The 18,439-nt window shown below is 53.5% G+C and overlaps 1 protein-coding gene across 1 annotated transcript in view; it reads left to right on the top strand.

Moving 5' to 3' along the window:
• The first annotated feature begins 321 nt into the window (after positions 1–321).
• The window catches only part of NTRK1 (neurotrophic receptor tyrosine kinase 1), a 39,273-nt gene continuing 21,155 nt past the window's right edge, over positions 322–18,439 (top strand). The window contains exons 1-8 of the mRNA XM_053279023.1: positions 322–569; positions 9,226–9,300; positions 9,435–9,506; positions 12,519–12,587; positions 14,025–14,182; positions 14,959–15,107; positions 16,210–16,336; positions 17,598–17,930. Coding sequence (XP_053134998.1) covers positions 391–569; positions 9,226–9,300; positions 9,435–9,506; positions 12,519–12,587; positions 14,025–14,182; positions 14,959–15,107; positions 16,210–16,336; positions 17,598–17,930 — 1,162 coding nt within the window. The 5' untranslated portion in view covers positions 322–390. The remainder of the gene's footprint in view (positions 570–9,225; positions 9,301–9,434; positions 9,507–12,518; positions 12,588–14,024; positions 14,183–14,958; positions 15,108–16,209; positions 16,337–17,597; positions 17,931–18,439) is intronic.

Genomic DNA, 18,439 nt, shown 5'->3' with positions numbered 1-18,439 from the left:
CTCTTTGGGCTCTTGGCCCGGATCAGTGGATCAGTGTGGCAGCAGGGGGCGTGCCCTCTCCCGTGCCCCGTCTCCACCTGCAGAGAAGGCCGTGCATATGGACAGCAGCTCAGCAACAGCCTCCAGTGAGGCACTCTTCTGGAAAGGGGGAGGGCGGGTAGGTGTGTCCGGGGAGGAGGGAGAGCAGCAAACCCCGCCCCTTGGAGGCTGATTGCTGTCTTCTCTCTCCCCCCCCGCCCACCACCCTGCCCTTTAAACTGAGCAGATGTTTGCTTGTCCATGTTCCCTGACTGATCAGGAGGGCAAGAGGTGTGCAGCCAGCCAGAGCAGGGAGGGAGTGGATGGGGAGAGGGCTTCTCTGACCACAGGCTGAAGCCCCAGGCAGGCAGGATGCTCCACTCCCTGGCCCGCCCGGGCGTCTGCCTCTTGTGGCTGCTGTTCCTGTCAACCGGCACGGCATCCCCCTGCCTGGAGCAGTGCAAATGTTACCTGAACGCCTTGTTCTGCCAGGAGCCCAACAGCCTCCAGAACCTGGCGCAGCTGCGGGGCCTGGAGAATTTCACCGAAATGTGAGTAATTACGCCGGGGAGGCTTGGGTACCCGGGGTGCTGGGCTACGCGGAGGCAGGGCGGGACGGAGGGAGCCCTGGCGAACGTCCCGGCGATGGGAAGGAAGCACAGAAGGTGGGCCCCGTGGCATTTGGGGTTGGGTCCAGTGAGGCAAAGGGGCAGAAACTCCCGGGGGTCTCAGCAAAAGGAGGAAGGGGCCAATCTGGCCACTGAGTTGACCTGCCGAGAAAGATGGGAGATGTTGAGCCCAGGGGAGATTGGAGGCAGGCTTTTGGAGGGGCCTCTTGCTGCCTGCCTCCGGACCCACGGCAGTCAGGGCACCGAGGCGGGACGGGATAGACCCATCCCCTGTACTGAACCGCAGTTAGAGGATGCGATGGGAACGTGCAATGGGAGGAGAGCTGGTCTTGTGGGAGCGAGCATGAATGGTCCCTTTTGCTAAGCAGGGTCTGCCCTGGTTTGCATTTGGATGGGAGACGCCATGTGTGAGCTCTGTAAGATCTTCCCCCTTAAGGGATGGGGTTGCTCTGGGAAGAGCATCTAAGGTTCCAAGTTCCCTCTCTGGCAGCATCTCCCAGATAGGGCTGAGACGCCTGCCTTGGAGAAGCCGCTGCCAGTCTGGGTAGACAATACTGAGCTAGATGGATCAAGGGTATATGGCAGCTTCCTCAGTCCTCCAAGCAGTCGTTCCCAGGCCCGCTAGTGGTGACCCCTCCTCCCGGGTTTGCCAGGGCAGGGTGTTTTCCTTGTGAGACTCCCCAGGTGAAAAGAGAGCTGGTTCCTTCTTGCCTGAAAGAAAGAGACTGGTGTAGCATATGAATGAGCATGAATCCAGTGTCAAAGAAGTTCTGCAAGTGCATGGAAGTCTGCTCTTCCTCTTAAGCCCAGAGAAAGGACTTCTGATGGGAAAAGCGTTGCTTTCAAATGCGATTCGGGAGGGTTCAGCACCTCTACGGACAAAGTGATGCAATCAGATTCTCCCCCCTCACTTTCCCCTTCGCCTCTCTGGTTTGCACGCACAAACACCCACCCACACCCAAGTTGCTCGCTTCCCCTATCCTTTCCCACTCTCCCTGGGAAAGAGGCTTGGCCAGAACCAGTGATCGCCTGCTCCTTCCTGCTCACGTCTCGGCTTCTCCTACCTGGAAAGCACTCCTGCCCGAAAGAGCAGGAATCCCATGGGTCACTGTCACCCCACAGGCATAATGTCCACTCAGTCCGTGCATGTGTCACTGTCGTGCCTGCAGGCATCCCATGCTGTGTCCCATACGGCAGCAAAACTGAAGTCGCCTTGGGGAGGGAATTGGTGGGCTGGGGAGAGAGAATGCGTGAGGGGATGCTCCCTGCCCTCTGCAACAGGGGATGATGCCGCTTCTTGACAAAGTCAGAAACCTCTTTCTTTCCTGGCTGCTCTTTGGCAACAAGAAGAGGGCACCGTTGCGAAGGGCAAGGGTCGTTCCGCCCCCGCCTCACACTCGCTTTCCCGTGCACCATTTCTCTCCCTGATGCAAAGTCCCTCAAACACAAAGATCAGGCCCTCAAACACAAAGATCATGTTTTTCTGCTCAGTTGCCGCCCCAATAACCTGCCATCTGAAGCCACTGCTCACCTTGCCCCATGAAAGAGCCGCCCCGGAAGGCATTCAAAACGGGGACCCAAGTTCAGAGAGTTTGAGAAACAAACCCCGCACGCAATTCTGGACACAAATTGCAAAGGCCGGATTGGTCCCAAAGAACTGCTCCAGTGGCCGGGTGAGGGGGTGGTGGTATCACCTTGCTGATGCTCCAGCGTCCTGCCACCTGAGGCAACTGCCTCACCTTGCCCCATGATAGAGCCGCCCGGAGAGCATGTCTAGTCACGTGTGGAGCTGTTTTTTTGTTTTGTTTTTAATCATTATCGAGACACAGAAGAAAATTTGAGTTGACCAAATCTGCAGAGCACGGCCATAACACCACCCAAACATGTCTGCCCGCTGGAGGGCGATTCATGCGGTCGGCATTAGGCTAGGTGAAGCCTCGCACCTTAAATTGAGAGCTGGGCACCCTCCCAATTTTCCGTTGTGGGCCAGTTAAAAACAACGCCGGAGGCGGGGATCTTGACCTTGAGCGAAGCCCCAGCTGGGGAAGAGGATTTTTCTTCCTCCCTCGTGCCAAAGTTGCGGACGGAATCTGGGCAGGGCATAACCATCCTACCCAGCAGATTAGCTCGCAATGAAGCTTTCAGCATCCGGCTTTGTTTTTAACTGGCACACTATTTGCACACAGGACTGTGCACAGCACCCGGATTATAGTAGGAGGCGTCTCCTGCTCTCGTGTTGAGGATGTGAACTGCCCGTGGGTATGCTGTTCTTGGGGTAGCAAGCATGACTTGTCTCCTTAGCTAAGCAGGGTCCACCCTGGTTGCATATGAATGGGAGACTAGAAGTGTGAGCACTGTCAGAGATTCCCCTCAGGGGATGGAGGCGCTCTGGGAAGAGCATCTAGGCTTCAAGTTCCCTCCCTGGCAGCATCTCCAAGATAGGGCTGAGAGAGACTCCTGCCTGCAGCCTCGGAGAAGCCGCTGCCAGTCTGTGAAGACAGTACTGAGCTAGATAGACCAAGGGTCTGACTCAGTATATGGCAGCTTCCTATGTTCCTCCTATGTTCCTATGTTTCAGCGTAGCAGAGGAGTGTCCGTGGCCAAAGGCCACGTGATCTCGTCTTCACTCGGAATCAATAACATTCTTTGATTAAATGGCTTATACTGCTTCCCCCCATTGGATCCCCAGGCCAAAATGATCCCTGCCTGGGCCCCTGAATGAAGCCAGCTCCTAGAATGTCCTGGCTGCAAGATCCCCTGTTTTTCTAGCATCACCTTTCTGGATGCGGGTTCATCTCCAGGAACTGGCACATTTGCTCAGCATGTGTACACACACACCTCGCTCCCCGGAGTGGCGTAATCCACCGCCTTCCTTTGCCAGTACGGGAGCTGTGTGTCAGCCTCCTGTTGAGCTGGAAGGCGGCCTATTTCCTAGAAAAACCAGGCCTGGGAGATGCTTTAACGGGAGGCAGGAGAGCCAAGGGGGAAGTGATCCTATCATTCCAGGGAAAGGGGTCCAGGCGGGAGCTGGGGAAGCTCTTCATTTCCCTTGGCTCCCAGTCCTCTTACCCCAACTCGCATCCAAACACCAGTTTCTGGGAAACTGTTTTGAAACTGACATTGGGAAAGCAGTGTGAGCCTGGACTGGCTGCTGGCACACCGAAAAGGGTAAATTCCATGTCAGGGATTTCTAGGTCCAGGGCTGGAAATTGAAACCATGTGTATTGGAATGCCTTCCTGTAAATCCAGGGTGCTCGGTGAATATTGTGCGCAGTTTAATGGATCCATTAATTCATCGATTCAGGTATTTATACCCCACCCCTCCAGTACACGACTCCTCAGGGCAGCTCACAATGTGAATAAAAGAGATACAGTGTAAAAATCAAAAGATCGATGAAGTTAAATGAGTTAAAAGGCCAGGTTGAAACCGCAGTGAAAATGACATTTTTTGAAAAAGAAAATGTTTCAAATTAAAAGTTGTGAATGAAAAAGCTGAAAAGCGAGTGCCGTTCTAAAATATCACTCGTGCAGACCAAGCATTTAAGTCTCTGCAAAAGTTGTATGAGTTGGATGATGTAAAAAGTGACGGATAGCCACGAAAAAAGGAAAAGTGTGGACAGGCTCTTCTCTAACCCAGACCCGGATCCAGGGTCTCCATTTCTCTTCCCGCAGAATCCACTGCAACTCCCCACAGAGCCTTCCCCAAGGCTAAAACGCTCATCTGCAAAAGTGCTGTTAGATTCCCAGTTCTGAGGATTTGCTCCCATAGGAACCTAGGAAGCTGTCTTCTCCTGAGTCTGATTCTGGGTCCCTCTAGCTCAGGATTGTCTGCACAGATTGGCAGTGGCTTCTCCAAGGTTACAGGCAGGAGTCTTCTCCACCCTATCCTGGGAATGCCGGGGAGGGAATCTGCATGCAAGCATGCAGGTTCTCTTCCCAGACCGGCCCCCTCCCCTACGGGGAATCTCTCCCAGTGCTCACACATGTCGTCTCTCATCCAAATGCAAACCAGGGTGGGCCCTGCTTAGCAAATGTCACAGAACGTGACTCTAGGCAACAAAGGATGTGTGCACAAAGACAGAAAATGCAGAGGAGGCCGCGTGCATAAATGACACTCGCCGTGCGTACCATTGTGCAGTTCTGAATTTTCCTTTAGAACACCCCTATTAAAAAGGTTATTGTCAAACTGGGAAAGGGACAGCCAAAATGATCAGGAGCCTTGGAGCACCTTGCCTTTGAAGAAAAGTGTCAGCATTTGGGACATTTTAGTTTAGAGAAAAGATAATGAAGGGAAGGCACAATAAGGATGTATAATATTTATGCCATGCCTGTATGGTATTATACCCTCAGTAGCTGCACTGGTTACCAGTTTGCTTCTGGGCTGGATTCAACATGCTGGCTATGACCTTTAAAGCCCTACACAGCTTAGGGTCAGGGTATCTGACCACACCCACTTATGTGAATCTGCCAAGGCCCTTGGTTGGGCGTCTCAAGCTCCATTCGCGGCCCTGCTGTTGACCGAAATCCATTTGGCAGGCAGGAGCGGATTAATGGATAGGCAAAGTAGGCACTTGCCTATGGTGGCAAAATTTGAGGGGTGGCAAATTTTGCTATCCCTCTTTGGGGGGGCGGTGGCAGAGAAGGGGGGAAGTTCCTCCTTTTACCTTTTAAAAAAATGCAGCTGAGTGATGGGATGGGGGAGGAGAGAGCTCATTACTGCCTCCCAAATGACGGCACGGGCTGGTCTGCAACCCGTTTGGGGCCTTTCTCTGCATGCATTTTGTTTTGAAATGAAGGCGGAGATATGCCCAAATGGACCTAATGTTGGTTTAGGAGCATAGGATAAGAAACTGCCTTATGCGGAGTCAACCCTTGGTCCATTGAGCTCAGTGCTGTCTACTCTGACTGGCAGCAGCTTCTCCAAGGTTTCAGGCAAGCGTCTCTCCCAGCCTGACCTGGAGATGCTGCCAGGAACTCAACCTGTGACCTTCTCCATGCAAAGCGAGCATTCTAACACTGGGCCCCTTCCTCGTAATTACATTAGCGTAATATAAGCCACATGTAACCCCTGCTAACTGGGTAACGAAGCACCTTTCTCTATTTATGGTGGCTCTATTATTTCTTTATTATATTATTATAATATTATTATAATATTATGATTTTGATGCATAACAGCAAAATAAAAAGAAACACTACCAAAACACTTTCTGGACTTCATGTATGAATCCACAAGCATCCCTTCCATAGCCCTCTCCCTGTATAAATACATAAAAAACAAAAACTAAAATTGATATGGAGAGCTTCGGCATAGACAGGGTGATGACATATGGATCAATATTACTCGCTTGTCCACACATCTAGAAATTCAGACTGTATCCTTCTGAATTTGTCTCCCCTCCCAAAACCTGGCACACGTGTGTGTGTGTGTGTGTGTTGTCTTCCGCTGAGAGTTGTTGGTGTGTCTTTTTTAATTTTCCGTCTGATCCCCTTTGGGGCAGAGAACCATGATTTTGTTTCTCTTGCTTTATAAAGTGCTTTCCGGACTTTTCCCCCTGTTAAAAAGCCGTTGATAAATATTTACCTGAATCCAAGACTCGGTTTCTCCCCCAAAAGCTTTTCTTTGATGTTATAAATTGTGTGTGTGTGTGTGTGATCTTCTTCTGGGTAAATACTAGTATAACCTGCAATTTTAACCTGTGTTTTTAAGGGAGGCATCTTAAATCCAGAGTCGCCTTCTATTGGGGTAAATACGGCAGTTCAGGAGAGTGCTTTCTAGAGAGGCTGGTCTGGTTTTTTTTGGGGGGGGTCCCTGTGTGTGATCTGCCGGCTCCTGTGACTCCTTTGGGGGTGGGTGGGGGGTGGTCGTCCTGTGTTGCTCAGCACCTGAGCCTCTGGCTCCCTTGCCGGTCTTTCTGCTAATAGCTCTTCTTCTCCGTCTCCCAGCTATAAATGCAGAGTAGCTGATTATGGGCCATTATGGTTTTCTCTGCCGCACAACAGGGGTCCATCAATTATCCCAGGGGGTGGGGGGTAGGGAGAGAGGTTCCAGGAAGACAGACAGGGGCCCTGCAGCCTGCAGGGTGGGTGCTGCTGGCAAGCGTGGGAGATGCTCTTTTGCAGACAGGCTAGTTGTAGCCGGCAGGCATAAGCCCATGAATTAAACGAGGCAACTTTTGAGCAGTCACTTATTGAAAGAAGAAGCTAGGAAGGAGATCGGACGCTGCCATCTACTGAGTCAGACCCCTGGTCCATCGAGCTCAGGATGGTCTACCCAGACTGGCAGCGGCTTCTCCAAGGTTGCAGGCAGGAGTATCTCTCAGCCCGATCATGGAGATACTGCCAGGAAGCTTAGACGCTTTCCCCAGAGTGGCCCCCTCCCCTACGGGGATTATCTTCCAGTGCTCACCCATGTAGTCTCCCATTCAAATGCAAACCAGGGCAGACCCTGTTTAGCAAAGGGGAGCAATTCATGCTTGCTCTCACTTCCGCTCTCGTCCTCTATGGAAGAAGTTCCTAACCTTGGATGACGCCAGGCCTTGGCTGGCTTCTCTTGTAAGAAGAATCGGGGGGTGGGGGGTGTTGGGGAATGGGGTCACACAGCTCACTGGATGGCAGAGTCCAATTCCTGGGTTCTCCATGTAGGGCTGGGGAATATCCAGGCCTGGAGCCCTGGGCGTTTCCCACACAGGGCTTTTCGCTCGCCTCTCCTCCGGAATCGAGGGGTTGAGTTCACATAGTGGCCAGATTTACCCCCCCAAGTCCCTGCGAGCTCTCGGGCAGCACTTCACACACACTTCAGGGTTTTTGTTGCGTGTTACAGTGTAGCCCGATTTATATCCGGGGTAAAAAAAAAAAAGACAAAGGGTCTCCTGTTTGGGTCTTTATTTTTTGGCAACCTTTGAACTCGCAGGAAAACCTGCTGTGTGAAAAACGCCCTGGAGGGCCGCTGCCAGTCTGTGTTGACAATACTGAGCTAGACGGACCAAAGGTCTGACTCAGTCGATGGCCACTTCCCCTGTGCCTGTGAAACGGCGGTCAGTTCCCGCCTTCAGCAAAGAACATTCTTGTCGGCTCCGTTCAGAGGTTCGGCGTCAGAGGGGCCGTCTGATTCTGCCCAAGGCAGGCCCAGCTCTTGGACTACAACTCCCATCACCCCTGACTACTGCCCACTGTGGCTGTGGATGCTGGGAATTGTAGTCCAATGGCAGCTCAAGCTGCGCAGCCCTGATCGAAGGTCTGAAAAGACGCAGGCCTCCGGTCTGAACGGGCTTGTATTTTTACACCAGAGGAGGGGCACAGAGGGCACCCTCTGGCCTTGAGCCGGCCTGTCAGTGCCGTCCAAGGTTTCCTCCTGACATCCAGCCCGCTTTCTCCCTGCATTAGCATCTCAGGGTTCGGAGTGCCTCCGCCGTGATGGCTCCCTTCACGTCCGAGCAGGCTGTTCCGGTTGACAGCGATGAAGATCGGCTCGTATTGGCAGCCCAGAGAGGGGGAAGAGGTTCTTAAGGCGGCTGGCAAGGGGGCAAGAAAGAATGTCAGGGGGCTGTGCAGGGCGGGCTGGGGGCAGGGGTGGCGACGGTGCCCCCGGGAACCTGGCGGGAAACAGGCCCTTCGGCTCAACCACGTGTCTGCAGCAGCAGCAAGAGGACTCCGAAGGAGATCTGTGTTGATTTCAAGCCAACGATGAGGCAGTCAAACCCGGCAACTTTTCGGCCAGCAGAAACGCCATGACTTGGGGTTTTTTTTTAAAAAGCATTTGTGAAACTGCCTTTGCATCTGCTGTCGCAAGCATGGGAAGTTGCTGTATACTGAGTCAGACCCGCCGTCCATCTTGCTCAGTAGTGCTTACACTGACTGGCAGCAGCTGTCTGAGGTTTCGGCAGGAGTGGTGAGAGCCAGGATGTCAGGTTAGATCAGGGCTGCACAACGTCATCACCCCACCCCACGGCAGCTGCTGTCAAACTACAACCCCTATCATCCCTAGCTACCACATTCAATAGTCAGGGATGATGGGAGTTGTGGTCCAACAATAGCTGGAAGGCCGGAGTTGTGCAGCCCTGGGCTAGATAGACCCCACAGGGCTGTTGTTCAGAAGAGCCTCTTCTCTCCTGAGAAGAGGAGAGGAGAGTTGGCCTTGTGGTAGCAAGCATGACTTGTCCCCATAGCTAAGCAGGGTCTGCCCTGGTTGCATGTGAATGGGAGACTTGATGTGTGAGCACCGCAAGATATTCCCCTCAGGGGATGGAGCCGCTCTGGGAAGAGCAGAAGGTTCCAAGTTCCCTCCCTGGCAGCATCTCCAAGAGAGGGCTGAGAGAGACTCCTGCCTGCAACCTTGGAGAAGCCGCTGCCAGTCTGTGAAGACAATACGGTGCTTGATAGACCAATGGTCTGACTCAGTATATGGCAGCTTCCTATGTTCCTAAGGGCAACAACCCCAGACTGAGCAGAGAGCCAGGTGTGTAGGACAGTCAGGTAAGCTTTGGTAGTCCACACATGTCCTGTGCATGTTTAAATGTGGCCGGTGCGTTTCAATATTGCGGGGTATGCATCTGATCGGGCAGGCGTCCCTTCCTTACAGAGTCATCGAGAACCAAGCCGGACTGACCAACCTGACACTGGACGACATGAAGAGCCCTCGGGAGCTGAAGAACCTGTGAGTAGCTGGGCAGATCCACTTGTGGGGCAGAGGAGACAGAGAGGGGCTTAGTGTGTCGGGAGGGGGAGATCTCCCGATTTCCTGGCGTGCTGCTTTCATGGCGGGCGCTGGTTTTTGCTTGGTTCCGGCAGGACCATCTCGAAGACGCAGCTGCAGTTCATTTCGCCGGACGCTTTCCGAGCCAACCCAAGCCTGACGCACGTGTGAGTAGCTCCCTTGACCTCCTCCCATTTCTCACTGGCTCGTGCCCGAGGGTCAGGCCAGAGGCGGGCCTCCCCTGGCTATGAAACTGATCCTAGCCTCCGTGCCTTGGCTGTACAAGGGTGGGGCTGATCATCTAATCCGTCGGGGGATGCAGAGAGTGGAAATTGCCGCGGAGTGTTGGGACATTTGGGGAGGAGAGCCGGTCTTGTGGCAGTGAGTATGAACGGCCCCCTTTGCTCAGCTGGGCCTGCCCTGATCTGCATTTGAAGGGTGACGACGTGTAAGCACCGTCTTTCCCCTTAGGGGACGGGGCTATAGGTCAGCCGCAGAGAATCTGCCTTGCATGCCGAAGGGAAGAGTGGAAGGTTCCAAGTACCCTCTGCTGGGAGTCAGGGATTCTCCCCGCGTTCGTTCCTTGGCTGGGTAATTGACACCAGGCACCTGTACCACATTTTCAAACAGAGCTTTATGAAAGTTTGTGCCAGCGATCAAGGCTTCTTGGGTGTGGCCGCGACTTCCCACAGGTTCTACTTCTCCCTCTCTCTTTTTTGAGATGACAGTGCATCCCACACTTGCACATTTTGTATAGGCCAATACATCCCCTTTTAACTCGAAAGGTCTCAAATGATTTCAAGTGTGACTTCTCTCACCCACACAGACATAATCAAGCACCTTCCAGGCAAGGAACAGAAGGTAGCAGATATGAAAAGCGCCACCTATCTCAGCTAGCTTGCTGCTTATTCAGACTACTTCTTTTCGCTGCTTAAGCACATTTTCGATATTTTCCCACACCTCTTTGGCAGCATCGCCAAGCTAGGGCTGAGAGAGACTCCTGCCTGCAACCTTGGAGAAGCCGCTGCCAGTCTGTGATGACAACACTGGGCTAGGTGGACCAAGGGTCTGACTCAGTATACGGCAGCTTCCTATGTTCCTATGGAAGGTCTCCCAGGTTCAATCCCTGGCAGCATCACCCAGTACGGCTGGGACAGACTCCTGCCTGAAACCTCAGAGAGAGGCTGCCTGTCAGTGTAGACAATAGTGAGCTAGCTGGACCGGCTTGGTAGAAGGCCGCTTCCTCTGTTAGGGATGGGGCCTTAACTCAGTGGTAGAGCATCTGCCTTGCATGCAGAAGGTCCCAGAGGTTCAATCCCTGGCAGCATCTCCAGGGAGGCCTGGGAGAGACGCCTGCCTGAAACCTTGGAGAGCCGCTGCCAGCCAGTGCTGACAATCCTGAGCAAGGTGGACCAAGGGTCTGACTCGGTATGCCAGAAGAGAAGAGAAGAGAAGAGAAGAGAAGAGAAGAGAAGAGAAGAGAAGAGAAGAGAAGAGAAGAGAAGCTGCTCTCCTCTCGCTTCTTCCTGCTCTTTCGCTTTCTGTGCCTGGGAACGAAGCCAACGGTTCCGGAGGCTTTGCCCGGAGTGCTTGCCGGCTGATGACTCCGTGCAGCTTGGAGGAGGCATTGATTGGGAACAGCTGTCCCTTGCTGTGGAAATGGAGGTGGGCAGCAGAGATCCGCCCCCCCCCCCGGCTGCTCTGGAGCCCAGCCTTTCTGCTGGGTGGACACTGGGCCTTCCCCTGCAGGGCGACAGCAGGCAGCTCACAGTCGATGCTACCCTAGCGGGACGCTGAGTGGCTGGCGCTGCTGCTGCTGCTGCTCGAGGTGCCCAGTCCCCCTTTCACCCCCTCCGCCCGGCAGCCACCCCCCCGCCCTCCGTGATGCACGCGTAGCAAAACAAACACAAAACAAATAGATGTGTCTCTCTGCACTGGGTCAGCCTTTCCTCCTGCACACCCCCTTCCTTCGCCCCCCCCCCATGAGAACCCCATGCCCCCCCCGCCCGCCCCACCCGGATGTCCTCCCCTGGTCTTTAAAGCCCCAGGCTGGGATGTAGTTAATCATGGTTAGTGTTAATGGCCCTGTGAATGACACAGAGTTATTGATTTGTTCCTGGGTATTAGGCTGTTGGCCTTGCGGTCCCCCCCCCGCACCCCCCCGCCCCAAATGCATGGGGCGGGCCACTGCCCAGCCGGATTCTGTCGGGGCTCGGCACAAGCAGAGTGCAAAAGGAAGTGTGCTGGTTCCTCTTGGGGACGCGATGATCCAGGAGAGAAATGGCAGGAAGGAACCAGGGAGGCCGTTCAGTCCGGCACAGAAAGGATTCCCAGCTGTAGATAGCAAGGAGTCCCCTATGAAGAGGAGGCCAGGCAGGCAGGCAGGCAGGCAGAGGCTCCTAAGAGGAATCAAAAGGTTTGCTGAGGTCTCCAGGGTTGGGTGGCCTCTGATTTCTAACCAGCAAACTGCTTCCGGAACGCGAGAAGCGGCCGCCGACTGAGTCAGGCCCTCGGTCCATCGAGCTCAGGATTGCTTGCACTGACTGGCAGCAGCTCTCCGAGGTCTCGCGCGCAAGTCTCTCCCAGCCCGGCCTGGAGAGGCTGCCAGGGATTGAACCTGGGGCCTTACACACACGTATGTTGTTGCTTCTGGCAGAGAGAGGCACTCGGCTGAAGATCAGCGTCTGGTGGGCAGCCAAAGACGTTTTGCTGCTTGTAGCCAGAGGTGCTCTTACCCCTGGACTTTGGGGCCTCCACAGGGCCTCCACAGGGCCTCCAGGGCCTCCACAGCCTCTGTCCCCCCCACCCCCAAATCCTCTTTAGTCTGTCCCGGGCGGTGTGGTCGCCTGGCGGAGAATGACGATGCTTGATTTGCAGGGGAGGGGGCCCCTCCAAAGGCCTTGAGGACCAGGCTCCAAAATGACCGAGGCGCACCTCTGCCGGTCGCAAAGGGGGATATGATGCTAAGCCCCCCGCCCCATCTGGAGGCGGATACTCTCTCTGGGCTGAGGCTTCCGTGCCCGCCTGCCTCGCGGAGAAGCTGTGCCTGCTGAACTCCTGCCTGCCACACAGCTGGATGGGAGCTGGCAGCCCAGGAGGCAGGAAGAAGGGGACTCGGCGCGCAGCCTCAGGCCCTGAGATGAACCCGGAGGCTTCTCTCCCTTCTCTCCCCACTGCAGGAACCTCGCCTACAACCAGCTGCGGTCCCTCCATTGGAAGCTCTTCTACCGTCTCCGTCTCCAGGAGCTGTGAGTCTCTCTCTCCCCTCTCATCCCCTCTGGGTTGTGGCCAGGGAGAAGAGTCCCGTGAGGGGTGCCATGCAGCTCAAGGGCCACGCCCATGCCTGCCCAGGTGTGTGCACACCTGTACGCCACCCGCAATGCCATCCGGCTGCGTTTCTGCCTCATCAACGTTCTCGGTGGGCCCTCTGCTCAGAGCTCTCCGCAGGCTGCGATCCCCTGCACGCTGACTCGGGAGTAAGCCCCATTGAACGGAGTGGGGTTTATTTCTTGTTGTGCCATGGTGGCTGGGGATGATGGGAGTTGTAGTCCAACAATAGCCGGGGAGGCTCAGGATGGCCACCCCGATCTAAAAGTAGCGTGGCGTTTCTCCCTGGGATGGAACTGGTTGAATCTGCAAACCGGCAGAGGAGAGGGCTGGCGGGGGGGGGGGGCGGGATGCGACATGCGCGACTTCCTCTCCCTGCTCCGAATTCTGATATAGTTGAATTCAAAGCAACCAACACCATCCCCATTCTGTACCCTCAAAGGAATGTTACATGTTATTTGTTGGTTCTTAAAGTTTCTTCTCTCAACCACTGTTTGGAAAACAAAATAGTGTTGGTAACATCAGCAGATATTGTTGGTAACATCACCAGATATTGCATCTCTCTCTTGCATCTCTCTCTCCCTCTCCCTCTCCCTCTCCCTATGTATATGTATATGTGTGTGTGTGTGTGTACACACACACACAGATAGATATAGATATAGATATAGATATAGATATAGAGAGAGCTTTTCTGATGAATCAATAGCTTGATTTTAGGAAGGAAGGAAGGTGGGTGGGTGATGTTCTCTGGATGTCTGAATTCTACCTACCAGGGCATGTGGGATTGCAGACACACTGCTGCTTCCCTCTCTGGAGAGGAGAGTTGGTCTTGTGAAAGCAAGGAAGAGAGGGGCATAACAAGGCTGGAGTGGGCCCAGAGACAAAATTTTAAAATGGGCCCCTCGCTGATACACACACACACACACACACACACACACACACACACACACACACACACACACACACTTCACATGTGGCTTGCCTATGGGGGGCCCCTCGAGGCGTGGGGCCCCCCAGGCAGCTGCCTCCCCTTGCCTAATAGTAGTTACGCCCCTGAAGGAAGACGTGTCCCCTTAGCTAAGCAGGGTCTGCCCTGGTTTGCATTTGAATGGGAGACTAGAAGTGTGAGCACTGGAAGAGATTCCCCTCAGGGGATGGAGCCGCTCTGGGAAGAGCATCTAGGTTCCAAGTTCCCTCCCTGGCAGCATCTCCAAGAGAGGGCCGAGAGAGACACCGGCCTGCAAACTTGGCGAAGCCGCTGCCAGTCTGGGTAGACAATCCTGAGCGAGAGGGACCCAGGGTCAGACTCCGTCTACGGCTGTGTCGTATGCTTCCTATGTCCCTATGTTCTTCCGCAGGGTCCTCACGGGAAACCCGCTCCAGTGCGCGTGTGGACTGCGATGGCTGCAGGTGTGGCAGGAAACCAGGCAGCCCGAGTCGGGCAACCAGTCCTTGAGCTGTGTGGAGGAAGATGGGAAGACGATCCCCGTGGCCAACATGAGCATAGCGGGCTGTGGTGAGTGGCCCTTGTGCAGCCATAGAGGGCCCCCTGCTCCTCTGCCCCACTGAAAGCTCCCAGGTTCCCTGGCCGGTGTGTGACCTTGCTACCCACCCTGAATGTTCTGGAGTTTCCTGTCCACACCTCCAATGGCTCCCTTGGGGATGGGGCTGCACTTCAGTGGTGGAGCTTCGGCCTTGCCTTCAGGAGGTCCCAGGTTCACTCCCTGGCAGCATCTCCGGGTAGGGCAGGGAGAGACTCCTGCCTGAAACCTCGGAGAGCTGCTGCCAGTCAGTGTTGACAATCCTGAGCTGGACGGACCAAGGGTCTGACTCATTAGGCAGCAGCTTCCCGTGTTCCTATAGGGATGAAGGCAAGGCTTTGAGTGGCACTCAGCTGGATCAGTTCCGAGGCAGGTGCCGGGGCCGGCCTTCCTCTCCTCCCGAGTAAGCCCATGAAGAGGGAGTCTTGGAGCAGCCAGGCAAGCACTTTGCCTCTGGTGCTGGAATCCGACCCTAGTTTGGCGTCGCTTCTGCTCCTGGGGCCCCCGGGGCGATGAAGGGGGTCCTGGGGGATGGGTCAGGATTCCTGCCGTGGGCCTCTGGATCCTCAAAATCCCACCATGGTGGGCTATAGGAGAGGCAGCTAGTTTTCAGGATCTGTGGGTTCCAGGGGGGATGGGGTCCTCAGGTCTCAGGGAGGGGGTCTCAGGACAAGGTGTGCTTCTCCTCCTCTTCGTGGCCTGACTCTGGTGTCACGTTTCCTCATCCAGCTGTGCCCCTTCTCTTTGACAGACTTCCCCACGGTCCGGCTGGAATACAACAGCACTCCCGTGAGAGAAGGCGAGACCGTCACCCTGATGTGCCGCTTCACAGGAGAGCCCTGGCCAGATGTGTGGTGGGATGTGCCAGACGTTGGGCTTTATCCTCCCATCATCTCTAAGGCAAGCCACCGGATGAGAGGGCTAGCCCCACTCTGACCACTTATGGGGTGGGGTCTGCTATGCGTTTGGGAGGATAAAAGAAAATGGGTCTGTCCCTTAAACCCACCCTGCACCCCTCTGGGGCAAAGAGAGAGAGGAGGAAATAGAAATAAATGTCATTTATTTGGGGGAATGAAATGTAAACTTGGGGGGATTTTCCTACTGGGTAGGCTGGTTTTTCAATGCACAGTTCCCATTTCCTCTTTTGAAAGAATGATTTTTATTAAACGGACATATTAACAACTGAAACGATTAAAAAAAACCCCTATCAGAAATCTAAGAAATGGATGGCTGGATTAATATCAACAGTATTTTCAAATAAGATCTGAAGGCAAATCAATACAAAGACAAAAGAATGGATCCATATAGTAGGGTGTAAATCATAAAGTGGCGCAGCGGGGAGATGCTTGACTAACAAGCAGAAGGTTGCCGGTTCGAATCCCCGCTGGTATGTTTCCCAGACTACGGGAAACAGCTATGTCGGGCAGCAGCGATATAGGAAGGTGCTGAAAGGCATCATTTCATGCTGTGCAGGAGGAGGCAATGGTCCACCCCTCCTGTATTCTACCAAAGACAACCACAGGGCTCTGTGGGGGCCAGGAGTTGAAATCGACTTGACAGCACACATTTATTTAAATCATAATAATTTGGACATATGCTTATGTCCACTGGAACAAATACCTTAAGAATGTAAGAACAGCCCGGCTGGATCAGGCCCAAGAAGGCCCATCTAGTCCAGCCCACAGTTTCCCACAGTGGCCCACTAGATGCCTGTGAGAAGCCCACAGGCTTTGTTCTGCCAATATTCAATAGAACATCTCCAGTTTCCAATAAAACCATGGCATTTCCGTCTTCCTTCTCTAACCCTCACCAAAGCAATTCATTTTTGCTGTCACGGCAAAATGATGAAATTTTAGTTCCCTTTTCCGGCATCCCCAAGTCTCTGAAGTTAGTTATTCCAAGTGTCAAGGTTTTGAAGTGGGGCTCAACTGAGGGCCCATCAGTCAGTGAATAACGGGATTGGTTCGGTGACTGGCCAAACTTCCGCTCTCTCCCCGTGCAGAACCCGAAGTCCGAAATCATGCTGACGATCCAGAACGTCTCTTCTCACTTCAACCTCCAGAACATCACTTGCCAAGCAGAGAATGAAGCTGGACTCGGCAAGGTTGTGGCCCAGCTGAATGTGACGTGTAAGAGGCGAGAGGCTGTTTATTTACTTATGTATTTATTGTTAAATTTATATACCCCCTTTCATTAAAGCAATCCCAAGGCGGTTTACAGCAAAAAATTTTTTAACACAAGATGGTAAAAAAGACACAATTAAAATATTAAGTGGGGGTGGGGGTGGGGTGGGGGAAGAATTAAACAAATCTGATTTAAAAATTTAAAACAAAAGCATAAAAGCAATAAAGATTATAAAGAGCAGCAGCAGAGAATCAAATAAATGCCTGGGCAAAAAGCCAAGATTTGACACTTTTTCTAAAAGCTGTGATGGAGACCAAGGAGAGCATTCCAGAGTCTGGGGGCAGCAACAGAGAAGGCCCTGTCCCGTGTGCACGACAACCGAGCCTCCTTCATTGTCGGCACCCGGAGCAGAGCCCCCTCCGATGACCTTGTCAAGCGGGCAGCAACCCTTGGGAGCAGGCGGTCCCTCAGGTATCCCAGGCCCAAACCGTTTAGGGCTTTAAAGGTCAAAACCAGCACCTTGAATTGGACCCGGAAACAAACTGGTAGCCAGTGCAGCTCTTTCAAAATGGGTGTGATGTGCTCCCACCGGGCAGCTCCGGATAAAACCCTAGCTGCTGCATTTTGCACTAGCTGCAGTTTCTGGATGTTCTTCAAGGGCAGCCCCACGTAGAGCGCATTACAGTAATCCAGCCTTGACGTGACTAAGCTGGATCTGAGGACACAGCAGGACTGGGACCAGGAGCTCAGGAAAGGATCACAAAGGCAACCTTCAGGTTTTAGACAGGGGTTTCCCCCAGCCCTACCTGGAGATGCTGCCAGGGGTTGAACCGGGGACCGTCTGCGTGCAAAACACCTTCCTATGTAATTGTTGTATTTAAGGGGTGGGCCCATAGTTCAGTGGTGGAGCTGTCAACCCTATCTGGAGATGCCAGGGAGGGAACTTGGAACGTTCTGCATGCAAGTTGGCAGTTTCTCTTCCCAGAGTGGCTCCATCCCCTAAGGCAGGGCTGCTCAACTTCGATCCTCCTGCAGATGTTGGCCTACAGCTCCCATAACCCCTGGCTATTGGCCACTGTGGCTGGGGATTATGGGAGCTGTAGTCCAAAAACAGCTGGGGAGGGGGCAAAGTTGAGCAGGCATGCCCTAAGGGGAATATCTCAGATGTGGCCTCCCATTCAAATGCAAACCAGGGCAGACCTTGCTTAGCCAGTCCCTGCCGCTTCAAAATGCCCTAAGATACTTTGATGTTCTCCCCACCCACAGTTCCAGCTGTCGTCTCTGAGCTGGCAGAAGCTGTCAGTCATCACCTTACGTGCGTACCCTTTACGGTGGATGGTAACCCCACCCCGAGCATCCGATGGAAGATCAACGGCCGGGACTTAGTTGAGTCCGAGTACATCCAGACCTATATCTTCCCCGAGAAGTATCACAATTCCACTAAGGTGCACGGCTGCCTGAACCTCAACAAGCCCACCCATGTCTCCAACGGGAACTACACTCTGCTCGTGAAAAACTCGCTGGGTTCCGATTCGGAAACCGTCTACCAACACTTCATGGACGTCCCTGACAGTTTCATCCCCGAGGAGCCCGTTCCTGGTACTGGACTCTGTTGTGAATGCTGAGCACCTGCAGCAAAGTTTCTTAAAACTTGAGAGGCCAGGGAAGCAGGGAAAGGGTAGCTTTACAGTACAGTGGTCCCTCGACTTACAAACTACTTGACATAAGTATTTTTCGAGTTACAAACGGCAGTTTTAGATCCGGTTTTAGATGTGGTTTTTTCGACTTACAAATTTTTAGATGGGGTTTCCTCGACTTACAAATTTTTAGATGGGGTTTCCTTGACTTACGAATTTTACATGCGGTTTCCTTGACTTGCCTGCCTGTTTATTCTTGAAAAGAAATGTTCCTGTGCAGTTTGCAAGCCTTACTGGGGGTCTGGGTCTTTTTTCTAGGCTCCGGAACGCATTAATCCGTTCCCAATGCATTCCTATGGGAAACCGCTTTTCGACTTACGAATTTTTCGACTTACAAATGTGCATTCGGAACGGATTAATTTCGTAAGTAGAGGGACCACTGTACTTGGATTCAGGTCTCCAAGACCACTG

Source organism: Hemicordylus capensis, chromosome 14 (genome assembly GCF_027244095.1).
Source record: "Hemicordylus capensis ecotype Gifberg chromosome 14, rHemCap1.1.pri, whole genome shotgun sequence".
NCBI classification, from domain to species: Eukaryota; Metazoa; Chordata; class Lepidosauria; order Squamata; family Cordylidae; genus Hemicordylus; species Hemicordylus capensis.
Note: the sequence above shows the minus strand (reverse complement) of the source record. Positions and strands in the feature narration are given on the sequence as shown.